Here is a 22,591-nt window from a genome sequence, read left to right as displayed (position 1 = left end):
GTTTTTAGTCAAAATGAAAAATTTTAAAAGCAGAGCTGAAAGGGTATGTGAATGAGAGAAAATTCTGTGGAGTTGAACACAATTACAGAGACAGTCATTAAATGCCTTATGTGTTCTAATAAAAAATGTCAGTGAATAGTGTATTCACAATACGATACACTTCCACTCACTGCACTGGTCCCCAGATAAAGCTTTCATTTTTGGGGGGTTAAACTGTTAATCAGTTATCAGTTTTTGTAATGAAATGGTGGTCAAGCTTAAATCTGGCTGGGGAAAATCCATTCCACCACTCCTCCCACATACAGTAGATTGACAAGCCTCAATTTCCCAGGCAAATTCAATTTCAGACACTGCGATTCCTTGTTAGCTAGGGGAGTGCACCAGCTGTCTCTTGTTTAGTAGGAGACCCATATGTATTTATGTTTTGTAATATCAGTCTACAGCTTTGACAAGCTCTTTTTCTGGTTTACTTCCATCAAAGAGTAGCAGAAATCAAATCCAGATCATGACGTCGACCTACATTTTTTTTTTTTTAATCTAACTTTAGGTCAGATTCAATGACAACAGTATGCTTTTCTTTAACTGTGAGTTCAAAGTAGATGTCCTTTTGTAGTATTGTAATACTCTCTGATTTTATTTTTCATTCATGATGCTGTTTGAAAAACAACAAAAAACTATGAATGAATTCCTGAAAATTATATGATTATAGTTAAGGACTTAACACATTGCAGGCCTCTGTCTGTACTACAAACTGTTATGCAGACAGTGTTTCTCAGCTGTGATTAAAACAATACAGAGCAGCTATTTTTTTTTGCAGTGAGTTACTAAGTCGTCTGAGAGCCCATCACAGTGTTATACAGTGGTGTTGGAACAATAACGGTGACCATGTGGGAGCATTCACACGGAGCATTGATCATATGGGAGCACAGACTGCAATCTCCTCTGTAATTGAGGTGTTGCAGAAAGCCCATAAGATATAAAATCTGTCACTACAATGAGGCTGAGGCCTCTTTTAACAGAGAGTACATCACAGTCATAGACGCTCTGTTTATGAAGTGATAATCGGTGATAAATAGGCTCCCAGTTTGAAAAGTGGGACTCATAATCTATTAAACATGTTCATAAATCCAGAGGCATTCAGAAATGATGCTCCCATAGAGCTTTGCACATTGAATCATTGTTTTTTCATGAAAAATAATGAAACAATAATAATGAAAGGGAATGCTATGATTAGAATATTATAGTCCTGGTCATACCCTTACCATTTTTGACTAGATGGAGAATCTACAAAGGCCAGCTAATTTCAAAATGTATAGAAAATTGGACAGTGTGGAGACCATCACAATTCTTGTGGTTATAAGACATTGTTCAGCATTTAGTGATCTCTCTGTATTCAAGGTGGAATTGCATCATTGTTTCTTTTTTGTTGTTGTTCTCAGACAAGAGGATTGATATCAGTGTTCGTTCATTCTCTTTTCCGTCTGCCATAAATTGCTGCAAGCGTAATGCTCTGTGCAAGTATAATGGAGATATAATGCTTGTTGAGCAGGGGATTTGATGATATAGGCATAGCTTTTTAGAGCCTTTCATAATATGCTTGAATATATGTCTGTTGCATCGTGAAGTGGTTTCCCTTTGTCTTCGGGGTCCCTGTGCTGTGATCCTTGCAGTTAGTGCGGATCAGCCCACTCCTCTTTACTGATTGGTTTGGGTTCTGTCTGCACAGCCTCTATATAGTGGAAGCTGAGATCCCTAATATAACACATAAGACTCATAAGCTGCAGCTCAACCACATTTCCATTCACTGTATTTCCCCCCAGACATTCTATCACTGTCATTTGGAACAAGCAACTGAAAATGTACACCAATGACCTTATCACAATGTGACAACTACATTGGAAATGATATTCAAATAAAGCACATAAGCCTGATTTCTATTTTTGGAAAGATTCAGAGTTCTACATTATTGAACTGTAAATCAAACATATCCAATATATTCCTAAATATTGTAGATTAGAAAAGTCTCTCAAGGCATTTAGCATTGTTTTTGTAATTAATAATATTCCCTGTAATACGATATCTAAACACAAAGTGCATATTCTTTGTCAACAGTATTTTGTTTAGGTTTAATGTAACTATTTTGTTCATTTCATTCTGCAAAGTTGTACCTATGTGAACTAGTATTGTCTTAAGTGTTAATGACTGTTTATGGGGTTTTTTATTACTGTACATATCATTATTGCATGCAAATACCTGCAGTTCAGTCATCTTTTGAGGTTACTTTCTGGATCTCTATTTAAGCAGACACACCTCCTTACTGTTATTAAATGCACTGGATCACTTTATGGGTCTTAATTGGCTAAAAAATAAAACATTCATCCCCCTAACTTGTCCATTCCATAACAGCTGGAGTGTGGCAGCATAATCTTGTTGCCTGTAACATCTTATACAGAAGCACTAGACTCACAGCCCAGGCTCACAGCATGGGTTCTGCTCTTCAATGGCCACACTCAGTCTAATTTTCAGGGTCTTTACTAAGAGCAGGTTTCGAAGAGAGAGAGCCCTTCACTCACACTCCACCCCGTCACAGATGGGGTTCAGACTTAATGTGCTGCAGCTGCAGACCGTCGCTCAGCAATGGCCCATTTTTTCCCTTTAGAATTGGACAATTTGATGCTAAGATGCAGATACGAAGATAATCCTCTTAGGGCGTTAAGCTCAGGTATTGCAGGTAGGATGGTCTCAGAGTGCTCCTGTTCAGCCACGTGATGGTGTTAGTTATGAGAATGGGAATGCCCTTTGTGATGCCTCGCAGTCAAAGATGTTACGGAACACCTTTGACTGGAAGATTTTTTTTTTTTTTTTTTTTTTTTTTGCAAGAGGCCACAGGATGCTATAGCGAACATAGAAGAAAATTTTGAAATTGTATATAGTTCCCAAGGAAAGTGATCATAATTAACGTAGCCAATGGCTTGAGCCCTTGAAGTTCACTAATACTATGTCTGCCTGTCTTGACACAGGCACCAGGCATCACCAGTCAAAAAAAGGGTCCCTCGAGGGTCACTACCTAGCCCAATTTAGATCTGTCAGTAATCAAGAGTTAATTATCAGTGTGAAATGGAGTTGGCAACTTTTGAAAGGATCCTCACTTTGTGTGCGTGTGCGTGTGCGTGTGTGTGTGTGTGTGTGCGTGTGCGTGTATGTCATTGTTTGTGGAACCTGATGGTGTGACATATTCACAACCTATTAGGTCAAAGTAACTTAGGGAAATAGGCCAGGTCTACACTGTGCCACACAGGTTACATAAAAATTGAGTATGGTGATACTCAATTATGTCGATGGGGAAGAAAAATGAGATTTAATCTGGTTAAAAACAACAGTGCTGTGTTGATTTAAATTGCACATCCTACCCCTGCACATCCACAGAGCTTGGACTCACAGCATGATTGCCAGGTCTCTACGTATCAATGGCAGGTGAACAGCTGTTTTGTGGCAGCTGGCTCAATGAATTAATTAGGCAATAACAACAATTCAAACAGACAGAAAAGGCTTCTTTTAAAAACTTGCTTCTTTTAAAAAAATAAATTTGCAAAGCAGGGAGTTGTGTGGTTTTTCAGTGTCGTGGGATTTCACTCATACATTCCCTTTCAAATGCACCCTACACATTATTTTGTGCTCACGCTGTATGTGTCATATTAATATATGAATGGGAGGGTTTGAGTGGTTTATATACATTATACATAAGTGTAGATTTTCAAATGAATGATTTACTGCTGTTTGGATAACGCCTGGAGACAAGAGACCGTAGAGGTGGAGAACAAGGCTCCATTTCTTCTTCTTTGGCTGTGAGTTAGAATGCATTACTTTTGGCAGCATTTTTAAAGCTGAATAGATAGAAATAGATACATTTTCAAGCTGTTGCATTGACTGGTGGGCCAGACCTCTAGACTTCGTCTACAGAAAGAATCTAAAAGGAGAGTGAAATTCACAGTGACTATTGGATATTAATGGGCTGAGTATAATACTCCTCTTATGATTATAAATTATCAGTCATAAATTATTGTGTCACCATCTTAGGAATTTCACCTAAACATTCAAATGAGGAATTAATCTGAAAGGAGAAGATGTTAAATACCAAGCAATAACAACATTTACACAACATTAGTCAACACAGTGAACACAAACAATATTCATTAACAAACACAGTATTTACAAATTCTAGCATAAGCTGTAGTGTGGTATTAAACAGAAGGAATTAAAGACAGTGTGGTATTAAACATAAGGAATTAAAGACAGTCTTGAAGGATGCTCCTCATTGTATGCTGAAGCAGGACATGGCTGGATCCCTTACTCTTTGTCCCTTGTTGAACATGAGGTTGCATTCTTCTCCTTTTGATGTTTGTGGTACTACTGCTCAGGGTCTGGAGTAGCTCAGAGATCTTCCACTCAAGATAATGTTCTTACAAGTCTCTCTAGCTCAGCTTTTCACTGAAGCTAGAATGCTGAACAGAGGTTGACAAAGTCAGACATGGAGTCTGTGTGACTTGAACTCCTTTGTTCATGGCGAGGAAACACTCACCATGCGGTGAGGCCTGAGTCCCTTGTTAGACCTAGAAGAAGGAGCACTGGTCTTCATAAAGACCTGCATATATCTCCAATCTTTCAGAATCTCTGCTGGAGATATCTTACACAGGTTGTGAGATAACGCCAAATGGATCGTATGTCACTCAATCTCCAGGCTTCTCACCTTGGAAACTGAGCTGTCCTAGGGTCCTAGTTTTGTGACCCTTTGTTGGTGAATGTTAGACAAAGGCATTACAAATGTCACTTCACTACACAACTGTACTCAGACCAATGCCACAGACCATCCCAAAGAATTCTCTACCAGCAATGTAGCAACTGGATGGCAAGACTGCAAACCATTTTATCCAGATTTCTCCAAACATGAACTTGATAATGACAACAGCAATGAGAAAGTTGGATGAAGCATGTTTGCCCTTTGAAGTACTTTGGGTGTTATAATTGCAGTAGTATCGATACTTGTTTAAAAGTGACTAATATACATAAAGGAAAGTTATTTAAAATCACGGAGTTCTAGCCTGGTGACTAATCAGGCCAATAATGGTAATATTAGGAGACAGAAGGTGGACATTTAGCCACTTTCTCATTAATTCATTCCAACTCAAAATGACTCAGAGAATTGCAGCTATGATCTTAACTTTGAGACCGCTAGCATCCTGGTTTGTCATCCAGTGAGGAAAGTACCCCTTTGTGGGAGAGGCAGGTCCCATTGTGCATTTTGAGAGGCCGCTGGCAGGTTACAAAATGCATCCTGTTCAAGCCATCCTGAAAAATCAGCTCGATGAACCATATGCTAATTACTTTTTCTCTTTTACACCTACACCTGTCTTCTGTCTTGCAGTGGAGCTTTTACTTCTCAGTTCACAAATCAGGAATGGGGTGTTCGATTCATATGAAATGGAATTGACCTAGATTGTGACCTAGATTGTGGAATATTTTTTTGAATAATAATATTATTTTATGTTTTGGAATATTTGTGGTCAGCATTTGTTTTTCCAATAGCCTTGCTGTTGGCTGTACTGCGAATCAATACATAACCTTAACACACCAAGTCATAAGCTTCTTAATCATCTGGTTTCATTCTTAAAGGGCCAGTAGTCTTGAATGTAACTGCATTCTTTCCCTTCCAGTTAAATCTGAACAATTTCAATACAGTAGACTTCAATTGCCATATAAATTACTCCAATAGATTATAAAAGATATGTTAGAAGTATCAACAGCTATCGTACTGATAGCTTTATGTTTACGTCAGTAATGCATATTATTGTTATAAGTTGTAACAGTGGTAGTAGCTGTACTATTTCATATTCAGAAATGTTATTGATCATTGACCGATGTAATGATTGATCTCTGAAAGGAATGCATTGCTTCATAAAAAATAATAGTAAAAAAAATATAATAGTAAAAATAGCACTGTTAGTAGAGCTGACCTCAGGGGAAGAACATATAAATTCCAATCCATATGCATGTGAGGCTGTAGCAGAGAACTAGATCACCTTGAAATGACTTTCTTATAAAACGCCATTTCAGTGCCACAAATCCTTTCATGCTCCTCTGACATACTGAAAATCCTTAAGTGAGCCTCCTTGTTGATTCACAGTAGGCGTGGCACACATGGTGTGGTTTCAAATGACAGAACTCATTTTCACCATTTTCGCACATCAAGAATAGCAAGGCATGGGAAGAAATGTGATTATGGTGCAATATTATTTCATGGGAGCAAGTGTACATACATATGTGCTATGTATCTATGTACCTACACACCTGTGTGTGTGTACATTTCTCATAAATTTCTCATTTCTGAAGATTCCACACTACATGTTGTATCTTGGTATTGAGTATTTGTTGTTTCACCTTTTAATTCATTCTGCAGATGTATATATTGTGTCTTGAGCGGAGTGATCTTGAAGGGGGACCTCTTTAGCGTTGTAATTATTACGACTGAGAGTCCTGCGCTGCAGATACGGAATTCTGCTATTGAAGAGTAACACTGCCACCTGCAGGCTGGCATATGTACCACAGACAAGCAAGCACAGACTTCTAACAGCTGAAACTGAAGTGTTATTTCACTTTCGATCATCTGTCGAGAAAGCAAATCACATGAGTTGGTTTTTTTTACGTTACGTATATGACGATCTTCACTGCAGTGCACGTCAATGAGCAAAAGAATTAACTGATAAGCCTAGAGTTTTTGTCGAATCCTATTTGAGATATTTTATGATATTTGCATTGCATATTTTGTAATGAAGTTTAAAATTCATTTCATTTAAATTATAATGGTATTTTGCTGGAATTCAGGATGTTGGTGTCATTTGCAATCTGTCTTTACTTACATTTCCTCACACTGGGGGGTGGGTGGGGTTGAAAAACTGCTGGAAAATGTTTAGCAGGATTAACCTACTTTTATAAAGGATTTACTTGGACTAATAAAATGCAATATCCAAATATGCACATTTATTCTAGATTATGGGGGACATTGCTGTAAACCAGTCATACGGAAGGTACAGAGACTTAGGCACAGATTTAGTCCTATTGCAGTGCACTCACTCCTTACCTATATGTTACACTTTAATGTGTGTTATTTTTTTCTATCCGTGTACATTTATTTACATTTACATTTATTCATGTGGCAGACGCTTTTACCCAAAGTGACTTGAAAGTGAGGCAGAATACAACACAAGCCAAAAGCCATGTAAGGAGTCATACATACACTGACAAAAACAACAAAAAATGCTTGCTAAATCTGGACAGTGTGCATTGAAATAAGATCTGGTCCTTTGTAGTTAGATTTTACATTACTGTGGTGATTGTGAGTACTGGTCAGAGGCTGCCTCTTTCTGTTGGTAGGCCGTAGCTACATCCAGCCGTTTATATGTGTGCATGAAACTGAGCAATCAGGCAATGGTAAAGACATGAACTACATTGGACTCTATCCTTAAAATTGATAAATGAATTTAAGAAAATATTTTCTGGATACCTCCACAACATTACACATCGTGAATAAGCCAACAGCTGCAACGAAACTGCATAAAGTGTAACACCTAAATTTGTTGCTAATGGTTTAGGACAACATGCCCTTCAGCAAGATTTAATAATGGCCAATGGGATTAATCTGTGAGAGCAGTCGAACTTTATTTATGAATAAACCCCAGATGGTAGAGATTCTCGTTTGGATGCGAAATGTTTCCTACAATCAAAGACAAATTGATTGTCTTTGGGAAACAACCTAGACTTAGACTGGCATTAGACTAGTGAATGTACACAGTACCTCGTTTCAGTAAAATTTTAGTAGAATTTTAGTTAATTTTAATGGTAGAATATGGTAGCCCCATCCATTTTGGGGTTCCCCTTGCTTCTGTGCCCCCTGACTCTTCAGCATCTAATCATCTGGAGTTGGTTTATGGCACCAAAGACCTGCTTGTCAGTTCGCCCAGAGACCAGGCAGACGAGGCATTATCTGAGATGTCATTTTCTGCGCTCAGCTGGATGGGGGTTAAGTGAGGGCACCATCCAGCAGAGCGAGCGAGTGACAGGTCCAGCGCTTTCCTCTCAGGGCATGCTGGGATACGGCCTGCCGGGGGTAGCGCTCCTGCATGATGCTGCTGTGCCCAGAGGGCTTAGCGGGTTACATCATTCCATCCATCAGGGCGGGCTTATAATCATCAGTCTGATAGACTATGATGTCTGTTCAAACGGCAAGGAGTGCACACACTCTCAATTTAATTGCATTGAAAAGGCTTTTTCACATTGCTTTGCTTTTTAATACTGTGTTGAACTCTCACTGTGGTATCAGAGGTGGGTGAAGTTATTCCTGCTCAGACCAAGTATTAAGATTCATACACCCTTGCATTTTTAACATATTGAACATGATTGCTTACACGTCTGCTCCTTAATATGGCATTGTACACATTCAATATAGTTTCCAAGCTTTATCTGAGCCAAATGAAGTTACTCCTACTCCTGCATGTATGGAATACAGCTTAGTTTTTATTTAATCTTAGTTGCAATGTACATGTAAACAGGATGTACAGAGGTGAACTTCCCAAGGATAAAACATGAGTGGTGCAATACAACATATTGCAAGAAGTATCTGCAGTATGAGGGTAATATTTTCTTCTCAAGTATAAATAATAGCAATATGTGTGTATGCAAAGAAACATCAAGAAATTAATCATCCAATCTGCAGAAATGTTTAAATCTCATGTTCTTACAAATCCTGTAATGACTGCTTTCTCAAGGTGAGATATGGTATTACATAAAAAAGGTAGTGAGTTCAATATTGCTGACAGAGGCAAAAGTTTACCAACATGAAGCTGTAGTGAATACAGGTACTTAGTTCATTCAACCGTAAAGTGGTCTGTGTATATGTGTGGTCTTACTGCACTGGGCAAATCAAGTAATGAATACTGTGTAGGAAATTAAGTGTAGTGATGGGCAAAAATCTTTGTGTGTGTGTTGATCCAAATGATTTGTTAAAAAAAAGATTGCTGTGTACCAGACAAGGCTTGATATTAAAATTGTCATCGACCCATTGATGCCTGCAGGCTAGAGATTCACCGAATCCATTAGTTCACTGAGAAAAAAATCCAGTTGATTAACAGGCCATTAAGAGTAGAGATTATTGTAAATCACTCCTGCGCGAAAGATCGATTCACAGCCCGCGTTACACTTGGGGAATTGCCATTTCGGTTGAAATGAAAAGCAGAATACAAAAGGTGGGGGGTGGGGGCACAGCACTGAGTATGGGAACAGCTATGTTGCCATGGGTATGAACTCAAAATATTTTCCTTCTAGCCATTGATTTAGTGGTATCATTATTACCTGTATACATTTGGTATTTTTTTGCTATGAAATAATTTAAGGAGATAAAGTTCCACCAAAACATTTGGCTAAAAAATGCATGCCTATGTGAATAATGACCGTCAGTATGTGTTATTTCTTGCAAGAGCTAACAGGTTACCTACAAGAGAAGGTTTAGCATGCTGCTCAAATTGAGTGTGTTTGCAACTGTGTTTGCCTAACACATGCTGCTGTGCCCTTTACACAATGTTAATAAACTAGCGGACATGTTCTGTCTGAAAGCGAATTAAGCTAATTTAATCTCACCAGAACTGTGAAATTGTCCCAACCAATGAAGACCCACTGCATATTGCATGCTTCTTTTTTTTTTATTTCTCCAAGTGCACTGAGCCAGAACAAGTGAGATGAGGGGCTTGCAATGGCAATATCTTAGTTTGATATGCTCATGATAACTTTCCAGTCAATGACATTACAGCCTCTCACGTACAGTGATAATTAATGAGTGACTTGCTGCGAGTCCCCATGAAAACATAGTAAGGAGTTTGGACTGTGGGGAAATGAAATTCCACCATATGAATGAGCAGATAGGAACACTTAAACAAACAACAAGAACATGATTCAATTAATTATGTACCCCTGGAGTGCAAGGCAACTGAACTGTAACTAGAAGATTACAGGTGCAGATCTTAGGAGGTTCGCTGCTGCTGTGCTACTCTTGTGCTATTAAGTTCCTAAACCTGGATTTATTGGCTAAATGTGTAATGCTGCACTAATGGGTCATATGTAACACTGTGATGCTGCAGTTTGTACTACTGCGGTAATGTGCAATTCGTAAAATGTCTGCTACTACATGTTATGCCAATCTACCCAAGAGTGTAGGACAGGCAAGCAAATATAAGGAGAGATTAATATTTTTTATGTGTTTTAGGATGGTTAAAATTGTTCTCTAAAATGGCTTGCGAATGTAGTGTGTAGCAGGGAAACCCAATGACATCATCAACTGAGGGAGAAAAATGACACCACTGCTAAATGAAAAAGTCAAAGGTCAGTGGTGTTTACGAAGCAACTGCTAATCACAACTGTGAAGAGAGAAACATTCCACATATAGTGAGAGTGCTGTTAGAACGCCAGACAAAAGCAAGGAGCTGTACTTGCAAATGGATTTTCTCCATTCGGTTTGGAGTAATCACTGACATTAGTTGGTGTTTTATTCATACCATTGATCTTCTCAGGTTTACATCACAATGAAAGAACGAACAGTGGCAAGGTTTCTTCAAGCTTTTGTGCTTTGGAAGAGAATAATCCATATTATTAAAAAGTTCATTAGTTCATAAATTTTGATCTTGCTAAGAAAATTGAAATGCACAAAACCATTCTTACATATTTTGGTGGTGTGCTTTGGTTTGCTGTATGGGCTTATACACCTTAATTGTTTTTATTTGGCCAGCAATCTTCCTCAACCCTTGTTGGAGGTCAGCTTTTCTGGGACATAGTGTAATATAACATTTTTATGCATTACTGTAACACACCATTTGCATGCTTTACATAATGTCTCAATGTTACATACAAAACTTTAAGGTGGCGTTTAAAAGTCTACCTGTAAAAAGTGTAACCTGTCAGCCACAGCCCTGCCCACATCCTCCCTATCTGAAGCTCAATCCCATTCAGCTGAGATGTAAGAGTCACACAGAGACAGATAAACATTTCTACATATATGTATTCATAATACAGATTTTATTTAACAAGAATGATAATGTCAAATAAAGTGATGCAGAAGATAGAAAAAATAAAAGAACACTGTGAAACAGGAAGGGATTGCCTTATCTGTGGTCTTTATATTGAGTGTAGAGGATATGGAACAGAAGTGGCCTTGAAGTGGTAGGTTGACATGTTAATTGCTGTATTGATAAGTAATGTAGGGTTATTTTGATAACTAATGAGCTGAGGATAGATGTGTAATTTTTTTCTGTTTGACATTATTATTTCTCAGCTGATGGTTGTGCCACTGCTGTAAAGAGTCATAGCCACCGTTCTAGTATGCACACTGGCAGTACAGGAATTTGCCTAAACCTAGCTTCTTGTGGTGCGGTTCAACAGGGAAATGTGTGAGTCAGTGTGTGTAGATTGGGATTCAAGTGTCGCACATTTATTCAAAATGACTGCGGAGAGCTGACTTAAGCACCTCCGACATAGATCCAGCCATCGGCAGTCTGTTTTAAGGAGCTTTCCTTCAATCTGTCCCTTTTGTGAACTCTTCATTAGGAAGCCTTCCATTCGAATCCTCCCATCAGCGTCCTTTTCATGTTTACCCTCGAAGACGAGCGCCCGCGCTCCCTCGTAATGTGGCACTTTGATCACTCTCAAACTTGAAAGCGGTCCTAAGCCAACTTTGAACTGACGGACTCTCGGGAGCTGTGAACTTTCGCTCTTCCCGTTTAGAGCTGGATTATTGCCGGGGCAGCCCCGTGCGCGCTGGGATCTCATCGGGAGACGGAGAGATTAATCCAGTGTGAGTCACTCGCTGAGGTTCTCTCTCTCTCGCCAGGCAGAACACGGCTCCCCGCCTACCACCATCAGGCCATCGGTGGCATGCTTTCTAAACTCCTGCCAAATGTGTTCGATGGCTTGGCTGGCAGTCATTAAGCTTCATTGACGACTAGCGCCGGTTTCATTGAACGTGTTAATACGTCAAAATATGTCTATTTTGAAAGATGTGCACCCTCCTTTTCAAAAAAAAAAACCATATCAACAGATGGATGCCCAGAAGTTTGGTTGTCCTTGGAGCCCCCTTTTATATTTTTAAAAATTGTTGGGTCTGTGATTGTTTCCATGGAAACAATACCAGATTCATCAGTCATCTAGTACAGTACATCTCTTTATATTTATAGCAATACAAATTCAAATATTAATGAAAGGTGCAAGTGTTTGAAGGCCAATTTGTGCCCTAACATCTGCTGCTTCAAGTGTTACAATGCAGCTTGAAATATTGAACTATATGAGTGTTCTCTCCCACTCATATTATGCCATGTCTTTGTGCAATGTTCAGTAAAAGCAACAGCAAAGAGCACAACGCCTCATGGCGACATGCTGCTCATGTGAAGCAGGCCGTTCTGTACAAGACCCATTAACTCCACAATGCAGGAGAGCAACAGCAATAGCAACAAATGAAAATAAAAGAAAAGCGTAATTTCTGTTTCAAATTAATCCTCTGCGTATGAGCTTTAAATACCCATTTAACTGCTCATCAGTGCTGCAATACAGATGGTTATTCCCAATTAGTCCATTCAGGGAAAGAATTTTCAGGTGATTGCTACCCAATTACCCAGATCCAGTTAAAGTGATATATTTTTCCTTCAGCTATAACACCATCCCCCAGACCTGCGCCCTTTCCAGCATCTCCTCCTCTCTCTGCACTTTCCTGTCCTGCTCTGTTGGGAGAATGAGGTCAACAACCTGGTGACAGGTGACATCCCTACCTTGGGACATGTCAATCCTAACTTCATCCCTGTCGCCTGCCTATTTCGTATAACATCTGATAAGGAATTCCTCAAGGAACTGAAGCACTGCCTTGTGGCAGATTCTTTCTAGGGAATCTTTAGAAAGATCTAAAGGTCTTTAGATCTCTGGATCGAAATGTTGTGGACATGCCAGCATGATTGTTAAACTGTTCGAAGATGATCAAAACAGGTCTGCTGGGCATCATAGTTTAAGGCATAGCTTTTGTGATATTTTGAATTTAATTGAAAGTCACAAATCTCTTTTGACTGAATGTAATTTGGTAGTAACAATTTGTTACAAGTTAATGGAGTATGTGAAGATGGTCAGTTTTACATAATGAAAAGCATCTATGGTCAGAATTACCAGTTATATCTATTATCTGTGTACATGTACTGTATATGTGTGTGTATTGTCAGTCTTGCCACTGTGTTGTGTGGAAAAGACAAAATTCAGTCCTTTTGACACAGAAGACTGAACTGCCAGCTATTTTTCCTTGAATTCTGTTGGCCTCAAGACCTCCAAAGAGAGCAATAATGAAGTCTGTCAGATTTATAGTTGTTAGCGTGCTTCATTGCACCTTTATTGGAATTTGTCACACAGTTCCTAATGGGATTCAGTTCCTCCTTTTCTGGGTCAAAAAGCCTTCTGGGATATCATGGACGATAAATAAAACCCTCTGCATGAATCACCAACTGTAACAGAGAATGAGGTAGGGTGCAGTAACTGGAATGGAAGGGGCCATTCCTCCTGTTATTTTACACCTTAAACAATGACAGGAGGCCATCAAAAACAGTGTCACATGTCACGTGTGACAGAGAGCTCAGAGCCATGGGACAGTAAGCTCCTCTCCCAGAATACACCATCAGCAGGAATGGTCATAGAAAAAGTGAGGAGGGCATTTAGTGAAATTGTATTAAATTCGTAAAATGAGTGATCCATTTGGGATCACTGCATAATGATTGCTGTTAACCCCAGAAGCTGTGTTCATCAGAATAAGCAGATGTGTACATTAAAGACATGTTTGAATTTGTTTATGTTGATACTGTAGTCAGTATTGAGTAACACTCTCAAAAGGACTAAAATGTTTCGCTTTTCTTTAGGCAAGATGAGACTTAATGCTTTAGCTGTAGATTTATGGCATTACAGAGACGCAGTATATTAATCTGTCATTTTCAAAGTGCATGTCATGGATACAAACACAATTTGCTTCGATACCCAACCGGAGGGATGAGTTGCTTTGAATGTCAAATTTTTGATAAAGATTAAAATTAAGGTGTCAACCAGAATCTATTTTTTTTTCCACATATCCGCATGCTTGTGAAGGAGAAAGAGAAACTTTGGGACTTGCAGTTAGGACACTGCTATACCAAAGTATTTGCTCGCTTACTGACATCAATATTAATCACCAGCCTGTAAAAGCACTTTTGTCAATCCCCTCCATTTTTAATGGTCTGGAGAATTTTGAGTTCACACACTACAACAAGAAAAACAGTAGGATTTATTTGTCGCCACAATCTCATGTGGTTGCACGGATCTATCCCCAGGCACTGTATATTACATTTTACCTTGAGTAAGTGGAAAGCTAAATATTTAACAACCAGTTGTGCCACTCACTAAAGTTCTGTTCCTGGTACATCTGTGGGTTCCTTTTGCAACAGCAAAGTAAATCTATTTGCTGGGGCAGCTGTTTTGATGTTAGAGACAACCTTATGCTGCAGTTGCTATCCTCTCCCACAAAACCATGTTGCCCACAGCAACAGAACAAAAAAAAAAAAAAAAAACTAAACAAATAAAAAGGGATCGTGAGGTGTGGTGTTTACTGCATCGACTCCCACCACCGCTCACTGCTGGCTCTGCAGGTCTGAGGTCAGCGAGAGCCCATGTCTTAATGCGGCAATATCATTCAGAGGTGGCTATTTTTCATTTCCAGGATGCACAGCTTTCAGCTTGAACCCAGCAGTGTTTATATCATCCGTGGCACTTTAATAAAGCTTAAAACCGGCTGGAGTGAATTTCACGGACCTGTGAGGACTGAACTGAAATGCATGACAAATTTGCACCCACAGAAAGAATATGCAATCTCTGGAAGTACACAGAGAAGTACATTTCATAAAATTAAGGGGAAATGTTTAGATATTAAAGGTCTGGGTTTTAATATTAGTGTTAATGTGAAGTCACGTAGTGGTCATGTGTAACCACTATGTACATATTGTTACATACCTACTAATGAAGGACTTGAGCTTTATTTTGTGTCATTTTGGATGAATAACCTATGTAATTAGATATTAAAGGTCTGGATTTTCATAGTAGTGTGAAGTCAGATTTTAGTAATGTGTAACCATGTACATATTGTACATATTGTTACATACCTACTAATGAAGAACTTGAGCTTTATTTTGTGTCATTTTGCATGAATAACCTTAGATGTACCTTTAACTATAAGCCTGAAATCAACCTCAATTCTACCCCCATCCCCAAACCCAAAACCCTTAATTTCACAATCTATGTAAAAAGTACAACTACACAGCTGATAATATATAATATAATATAATATGTTTATTTGCAGCTATGTAAGGCTTTGCCCTGTAGAAATGAAATTCAGCTGTTACTTTTTTTATTTGAAACTCAGATCAGCAGGGTCAGCTGTCATCAAATTTATTGAAAAAAGTTGTTTGCATCAAACACACTTAGAGGTATGTCAATGTTAATGACAACTGTTGAATGAATCCATCCTTTTCATTTGTTACTAGTAAACAGTGGCCAATAGGGAACAGAAAGTTTAAAATATAAAAAGTATGTAAAGGGATAATAAGTACAATAAAACCCTAGAGCTATTAACGTTTGTGTTGTGTCTAGTTGCCATGGATTATTTCAGGTACAAAAACATAGATCCTTGTACCATGCGTATTGATTTCTCTCATGAAATGCATGGCTTTGTGTTCTACATTACATCCTTGCCCACGCAGTTCAATAAAATAGTTGATTGTGCTGGCAGCTTTATTTTCGCTAAAGGTCAGATGAACTGACGTCCTGCTTTCATCACAGATGGATTTTTTTTTTTTTTTTTTTGGTAAACCAGCGAAACAACAATTATGGGCTGTCAGAGTAAGATATTTCATCCACCTTCAAGCATACATTAAAACATACAAGAATGCAAATTATCTGCTTCACTGAAAGCGCAGTGAAAACCACCGCTGATATAACCAACATTCACTTTGGCTTGTGAAAGAAAATCTGGAAGATTTTGAGTGCCCTCAAGTGGTTTCCTTTTGGCATTACAACAAACATTGTACTTTCCATCCGGTCTCATTTAAGCTGAGGCTCAATGGGCTTTGTCCTTAAGTTAGACAAATAATAAGGAAGTATTACTTTTTCTTCTTTTTATTTCTCATACAGCAGTCAATGCAATCAATGAAAAACAAGTAATATAGGGAAAAAACCTCTTGCATTGACAGTGGACTGAATATATGTCCTAAAATTGTCAGGAATATGACATATGACAACTATGCTATTTTGTGTATTAAATCTTCTGGTTTATCTTCATTATGGATATAAGTTTTACAAGCAAGAGCAATGAAATCAAGCCAGAAACCAGAGTGTGGCGATTTTAGTGAACCTGGAGCTGAAGCTACTTCCTTCACTGTTGCCCCCTCGCTGATATTACTAAAGGCATTCTGCTGCAAGCAATACATAGGAGGCGGAGAGGCCCTGGTAACGCAGGTTATCACAGCAGGATTACCGTAACAGCACCGTCTCCAGGTCGGCTCCATACTCCGTGGATTTGACTGGCTCACAGATCATAACTGGTTCCCCCATGCTGTGTGAATCCGGGATCAACTCGGAATCCCCAAAAGCAGGCTTAAGCAGCTGCAAACTCTGTGGGTGTGGTGTTAGTATGTTCTAACCTGTGTAATGAAGGCTTTATCACATCCCCAAGAACGAGTGCCTTAGAAGTGAAGAGAAGTCTTCTCTCTTTTTATCTAATTACTTTGTAAAGGTTGCATATATTTTTAACCTGTCTTTACTTGTACCTCTGTTTCAAAAGAAAAGAGCAACGAACACCCTAAAGCCAGTATATATATAGTTACCCTGGTATATGAAGTGTTTTCATTTATATATACGCACTCTTCCTTTACCTGATGTATTCCCAGGAAACATTTAGCGAAATCCCATTTGTTCTGAGGTTAATGAAGTTGAAGCCAAACACTATGGATGGAATGGTGATGCATGGCCACAGTGCGTGTAAAGTGCTCAGCGAGCAAACTGCTCTCCTGGGTAATTTCCTGGCATCGCTGCTTTGCGTGTGATCACTCATTCTCCAGCTAATAATTCTCGCTGGAATCCAAGCACACAGAACATAACTACAAGTGACACTGTGCCTTCACCGCAACACTCATCAATTACATTAGGGGGGCTACTCGTCTCAATAGGGTGATGGTCTGGAAAGAGATCTCATTGATTCTTTTATTTATTTATTTATTTTTAACCAGCATTCATCAGATCATTTGCATGGTTGGGTAAGTTGTATGCAAGTTTTGTTGTAGCAATCAATGCTACTTAATTTTAGTTTAGTAATTATAGTATATATAGTTTACAGTATAGTATATTATTATTAATATATATTATTCTATATATATAGTATTTAGTAGTAAATATAGTTTTATAAGACATAAAAGCTATGAAACAACACATGAAATTATGCAGTGACCAACTTAAACAAATCAAAACTCTTATATTTTAGATTCTTCAAAATAGCCAAAAATATTTTTAAAATTAAATAATATTTGGGTAGAAATTCATACATAGGCATTAACTTTACCATTTATATTATAAAAAAGTCTCAAGCATTTAAGCATAAGTCATTAGATCAAAATATCTTTGAATGCATGTTTTCCATTGTCTGAATCAGGTTTGTCCAAAGTTTTGACTAGTACTGTACACCATTGCAACTGATGCAATATTTTAATGCATAAAATGGCATGAAAGCTCTTCTACTGCTGGGAATTGCTATGTACTGGGAATTGTACATCATTGGACACCCTCTTAGATAATACCCTTCATTTTAGAGTGGTCAAAATGTGCTTTGTCATATTTTTGGTAGTTCCTTGGCTAATAAATTTGGCCTACTTACCTGTTATGAAAGCAGGCTCAATGTATTTTTCCGGTGAGTTTCATATCCTGAACAGTTGTGAAAGAAACTGATCTCGTGCAAAAAGCCACTGTCAGCAAAGTTTCCAGAAGAACTACTCCCAGAAAGTACCTGTTGTCAAGGATATAATTGTTTCTGCCTGGACTGAGCTTCAGTGAACAATTAGGCAGGTCATGTTTGAATTGAAATATTGTAGACAGTTATTTCCCACATATTGTGAATCCCTCCCTGGCATTTCACAGCTCATAACCCAGCAATACACACTGTCCTGTGGGGTGGTAGAGTCAAACAATTTGACGGGAAGAATGAAATGGCATGGGATCTGCAATGAAGTACCCCACCGCAACATTTCTCATTAAAGAGAGTGTGAAAGTGTTAACAAAGAAATATGAATGCTGGTTGACAGGTAATCCAGGGGAACAGTGCACTGTTCCACAGTTGTGGATGAGTGGGACCATGAATCACGTGTTTATACATTAGGAACTTTAAAATGTTATTAATTTATCACGTTTTGTCCTTTGTCCTCCAAGTTCAAATATATTGATATACCAGTATGCTACTTCAAGCACCAAATTGGAAAGCATATAGGTGCCATAATCACTTATGTGTCAGTTCTGTTTTAAAAATCTTTCTCTGTTTATGAGTCGTTTAACACAAAGTATTAAGCAGAACATACACAAGATCTTAAAATGTGACCCAGTCTTGCACTCTAAAAGTGGAATGAAATAATGGATTGAAGTGTCTGGAAACTCAAGCTTGTGAATCAATAATACATACATAATATGCGAACAGTCATCTCAGATAATTTGCCATAATGGAAATGCTTCAAATGGCCTGGAACATTTTTACATTAATAATGCAAAGAAAACAAAAAAGACACTGCCCTAATATCAAAATATATTTTATTCTGGACTTCTTTTTCAGATCTGAATCAAATTACAACAGTCAGATCAATACAATGCAAAGGGCATCTGCAACAAAAATGTGATTTAGTTGGAGAAAATAAAGGGGTGGGTGTGGGCAATGACGAAACAACATTAAACCCAAATCTTTAAACTGTGGTATTTACATGGTCCACAATGTTATGTTACATCCATTTTTTATTAATTTTGTTCCTCTTAATTTTAACAGCTACAAATAAATCAGAATTTATAAAAATTTTCAAAGAGTACAAAAGCGTCCGCGGGCCTTACAGGGTATCAAGGTAAGGTCAGGAATCCAAGTAGGGAGAAGAAGGAAACGGACACTTAACTGCAGTGTAAAAAGCATGTTTCTTTCAAAACAAAAAAAAGAAAAAAACATTATAAAATACCATTCCACTGTCATAGACTGTACAATAAATAGCTTTCAGGTGGTTTAGATCTACTTAAAGTAGATTGTTAAAACACAAACTCAAAATACTATACTCTGTATAAAATTTAAAACTGTAAATCAAGTGATACCCATTAAAAATTGTAAATCAAGTGATATTCTAAACAAAGAAAAAAAAAGCATAAGGCTTTAAAAATGTGGTTTCTATAGCCACTGTGTAGTGGTTACACTGAGCCACAGTACTTGAAACGCCATGATGCTGGCCCTGCTCCGCTCCACTGCCATACACAGTGAGCCAAATGCTAAATCACTACTCTCCTTCACTGCCAAATATGGGCGTTAACATCACTGCAGAGGAACTACTGAATTTCAGGCATAATATGGAGGAGCTTTTGCTATGACTGTCTAATGGTATTTTATAAAGCGAGTATGATGGTATGACGGTATGCTATTGCATTGATATAAACTTTGTCCATATGATGCATATTTATACCACACACTGTCAAGTGCGTTTTAAAAGCTAATATGGATTGACAACTACCCTTGCATCTGAGTAGTATATAAAATAATTCCCTGTGTTAACACAGACATATATAGTTACAATGTTACTCCTTGTCATATTTACCAGTTACTTTTACCTTTCCCTGCCCAACACCCAGACTTGCTTTAAGCTTCAGTTTTTATTCCATGAACAGCAAGACCTGGCAACTGACAGCCTTCTTGATGGTTTAAATATGAAAAATGTGTGAGATTGCAAGAAGCCAGGTTTTAATGACCAAATGGAAAAAGAGAGAGAGAGAACTCACTGTGCCAGCCAAGGCAAAACTAAATTAGGGCAGTCAAGAAATGCTCAAGCAGATCAAAGCAACTAAGCAAGAGATTGGAGTTAAACCTACAACCCTGATTATCTTTTAGCACTCATTTGCACAACTTTAGCTAAAACCCTTCAATACCAAAACCTCAGAGGACATGAACTGTGTTACATAATTCTTGATCCAGGAAAAAAGCACTAGTGAAATGCATACCAATTGTCAGTTAATGATAAAAAAAGAAACTTAAAGCAAGTCTTCCCTTTTTATGAGTGATTTATTGAGGAGGGGCCCCAGTCTGCTTGATAGCAGAATTACATTGACTTGACTCTGTTCTGTGGGTATTTCTTTACAAGCTAAAAAGAGGATCAGTCTTTAATACTGGAGCCTAGTTACTCATTGACTAAAAAGTCCATCTGCAGTTTACTAGAGAACGGTGCTTTCTTGTAACAGCTACAGCAGTAAACTTTTGTCCAGATAGTTCTATGAATCAACATCGTTGTATTATGTTGCTCTATCAATAGTGCACAATCCAACCATAACTATGGTTTTAAAGCAAAATGATGCATGATGCATCGTTTCTTATTTTTGTGCCCATCTTATTATCATAATCCTTAAGATTCGGCAGAATCAACATCTGATTTAAAAAAAAAAAAAAAACACAAGCAAAACAAAACTAGCGCATTTCAATCACCAGTAAAAGCATCAAACCTACAACTGAAGAATGAGGAAGAGTGAAACTGAAATTAAAAAAAAAATACCAGTCCCCCCCACCCCAACAATGTTTTCTAACCACATAACGTACAGTACCAAAGACGACAGATTCTCTTTCAGAACGGTTTTCTGTGCAGGTATAAAAGATGAAGGATAAAAGGATGAAGCTGATTGGCTCCTCCACTCATGCAGCTGTAACCTAAAAAAAAACTGTTAAAGATTTTAAAAAAAGGGGAAAAGAAAGAAAGAAAGTGCCGCAGGATTAAGAAAGCCGATATGTCTGCACACACAAAACTGAGCTACCAAACAAACATAAAAATCTTCTTTTTTTTAAAATGTTGATTCTGGTTCTGAAGAACAGGAAAAAAAAAAATCTCTTAAATTTTGGTACATTTACGGGTCCTTGTTTCATTTTCGGATTAGTATACGAGAGTGCCTTTTTCGCGTGTGTCTCCGGGAGGAATCCTCTGTGTGGAATCCGACAGGGCCCCTGGCCTGCCCTCCCTCAGGTCCGCTGTGTCAGGGCGCTCGGTTTGGCTGTAGTGGCTGGCCATGGTTTCGCAAAGGGACTGTAGCAGTACGCGGGGCAGGGACAGTCATTTTGGCTATGTACACATTCATAGTCGGTCCATGGCTTCCAACTAGCAGCGTTATTTCCGCAGATCTAACACGCAGACCTGCAAAACACCAGGCAGATTGTGTGAGGTTTGGTATAGAGAATTCTGTGACAGCAAGGGTGACTGAAAGGACTAATTAGTAAGTTATACAGCATTTTGAAATTTCAAAACACTGAAATTGATGAATGAAACTGCAAGTACAAACTAGACACGTGCTGAGTTTTGGACATGAACAGATTATCAAAAGTGGACCAAGGAATGAAACATGACAAAACAAAACAATTACGGGTATAAGGTCCATCAGGGACAAAGGCATGCATGAACAAATGTCACTACTTACAGATCCATCTGATGCACTTGCTCCAACTTTGTCACCTGCTGCATTCCAGCAAACTTCAAATATGCCTCCTGTTCCCCTGTAGCTATGGACTAAAGCACCCGTCTGGAGACAGAAAAGGATAATGAATCAGCTCACAGTGTGCACAGCACACAGCTTCCATCTATCAGTGTTAGGCTACAACGCAGAATAAACCCACAACACAGGTCATTTCAGATGCAATTTTCAGAGGAACCAAAGGTACCCAATTAGTCATTCTTTGTAAGGGCTGGTTGCAAAAGTTCTGAATATAGTTTTGTGATGCTGCAATGTTAGAGACGCTGCACGCCCCCCCCCACAGCCCTGACAGCCGTACCTGTGTGTTCCAGATGTGGACACATTTGTCGAAGGAGCCGCTGGACAGGTACCTCCCGTCTGGGCTGAAGGCCACGCTGTACACAGGTTCCTGGTGTTTGGTCAGTGTGTGGATGCAGATGCCTCGGTCCACATCCCATAACCGCACGGTAGAGTCAAACGACGCGCTGTGACGAGGAGGACAGTGAGGGAGGGGCAGGCGCTAACGGAGGCGGCTTTCTCATTTATTTAACTAATACGCCCAGAAGCTTAAATACAAGCAAAACAGTGGGCAGAAGCCTTTTAAAAACTGTCTGAATAGGTTACTGCAGGGACCTAAGAACTGAAGGTTGCAATCATGTAACACAAGGCTGGACTCAAAGTCAAATAAAAACAAAATTCTCAAAGCTGAAAAAATACCAGGAAGTTTCAAGCAAAAACA

The 22,591-nt window shown here is 38.6% G+C and overlaps 1 protein-coding gene across 2 annotated transcripts in view; it reads right to left on the bottom strand.

Annotated features, from left to right (window-relative positions):
* Positions 1–18,940: 18,940 nt before the first annotated feature.
* The window catches only part of LOC118795665 (F-box-like/WD repeat-containing protein TBL1XR1), a 48,708-nt gene continuing 45,057 nt past the window's right edge, over positions 18,941–22,591 (bottom strand). For both annotated transcript variants that reach the window (XM_036554311.1, XM_036554312.1), the window contains 3 exons: positions 22,172–22,337; positions 21,820–21,921; positions 18,941–21,539 (listed from right to left, as the gene is read on the bottom strand). In XM_036554311.1, coding sequence (XP_036410204.1) covers positions 21,513–21,539; positions 21,820–21,921; positions 22,172–22,337 — 295 coding nt within the window. In that variant the 3' untranslated portion in view covers positions 18,941–21,512. The remainder of the gene's footprint in view (positions 21,540–21,819; positions 21,922–22,171; positions 22,338–22,591) is intronic.

The sequence above is a fragment of the Megalops cyprinoides genome, chromosome 20, assembly GCF_013368585.1.
Source record: "Megalops cyprinoides isolate fMegCyp1 chromosome 20, fMegCyp1.pri, whole genome shotgun sequence".
Classification (NCBI taxonomy): domain Eukaryota; kingdom Metazoa; phylum Chordata; class Actinopteri; order Elopiformes; family Megalopidae; genus Megalops; species Megalops cyprinoides.
This window is presented reverse-complemented; position numbering and strand designations above follow the sequence as displayed.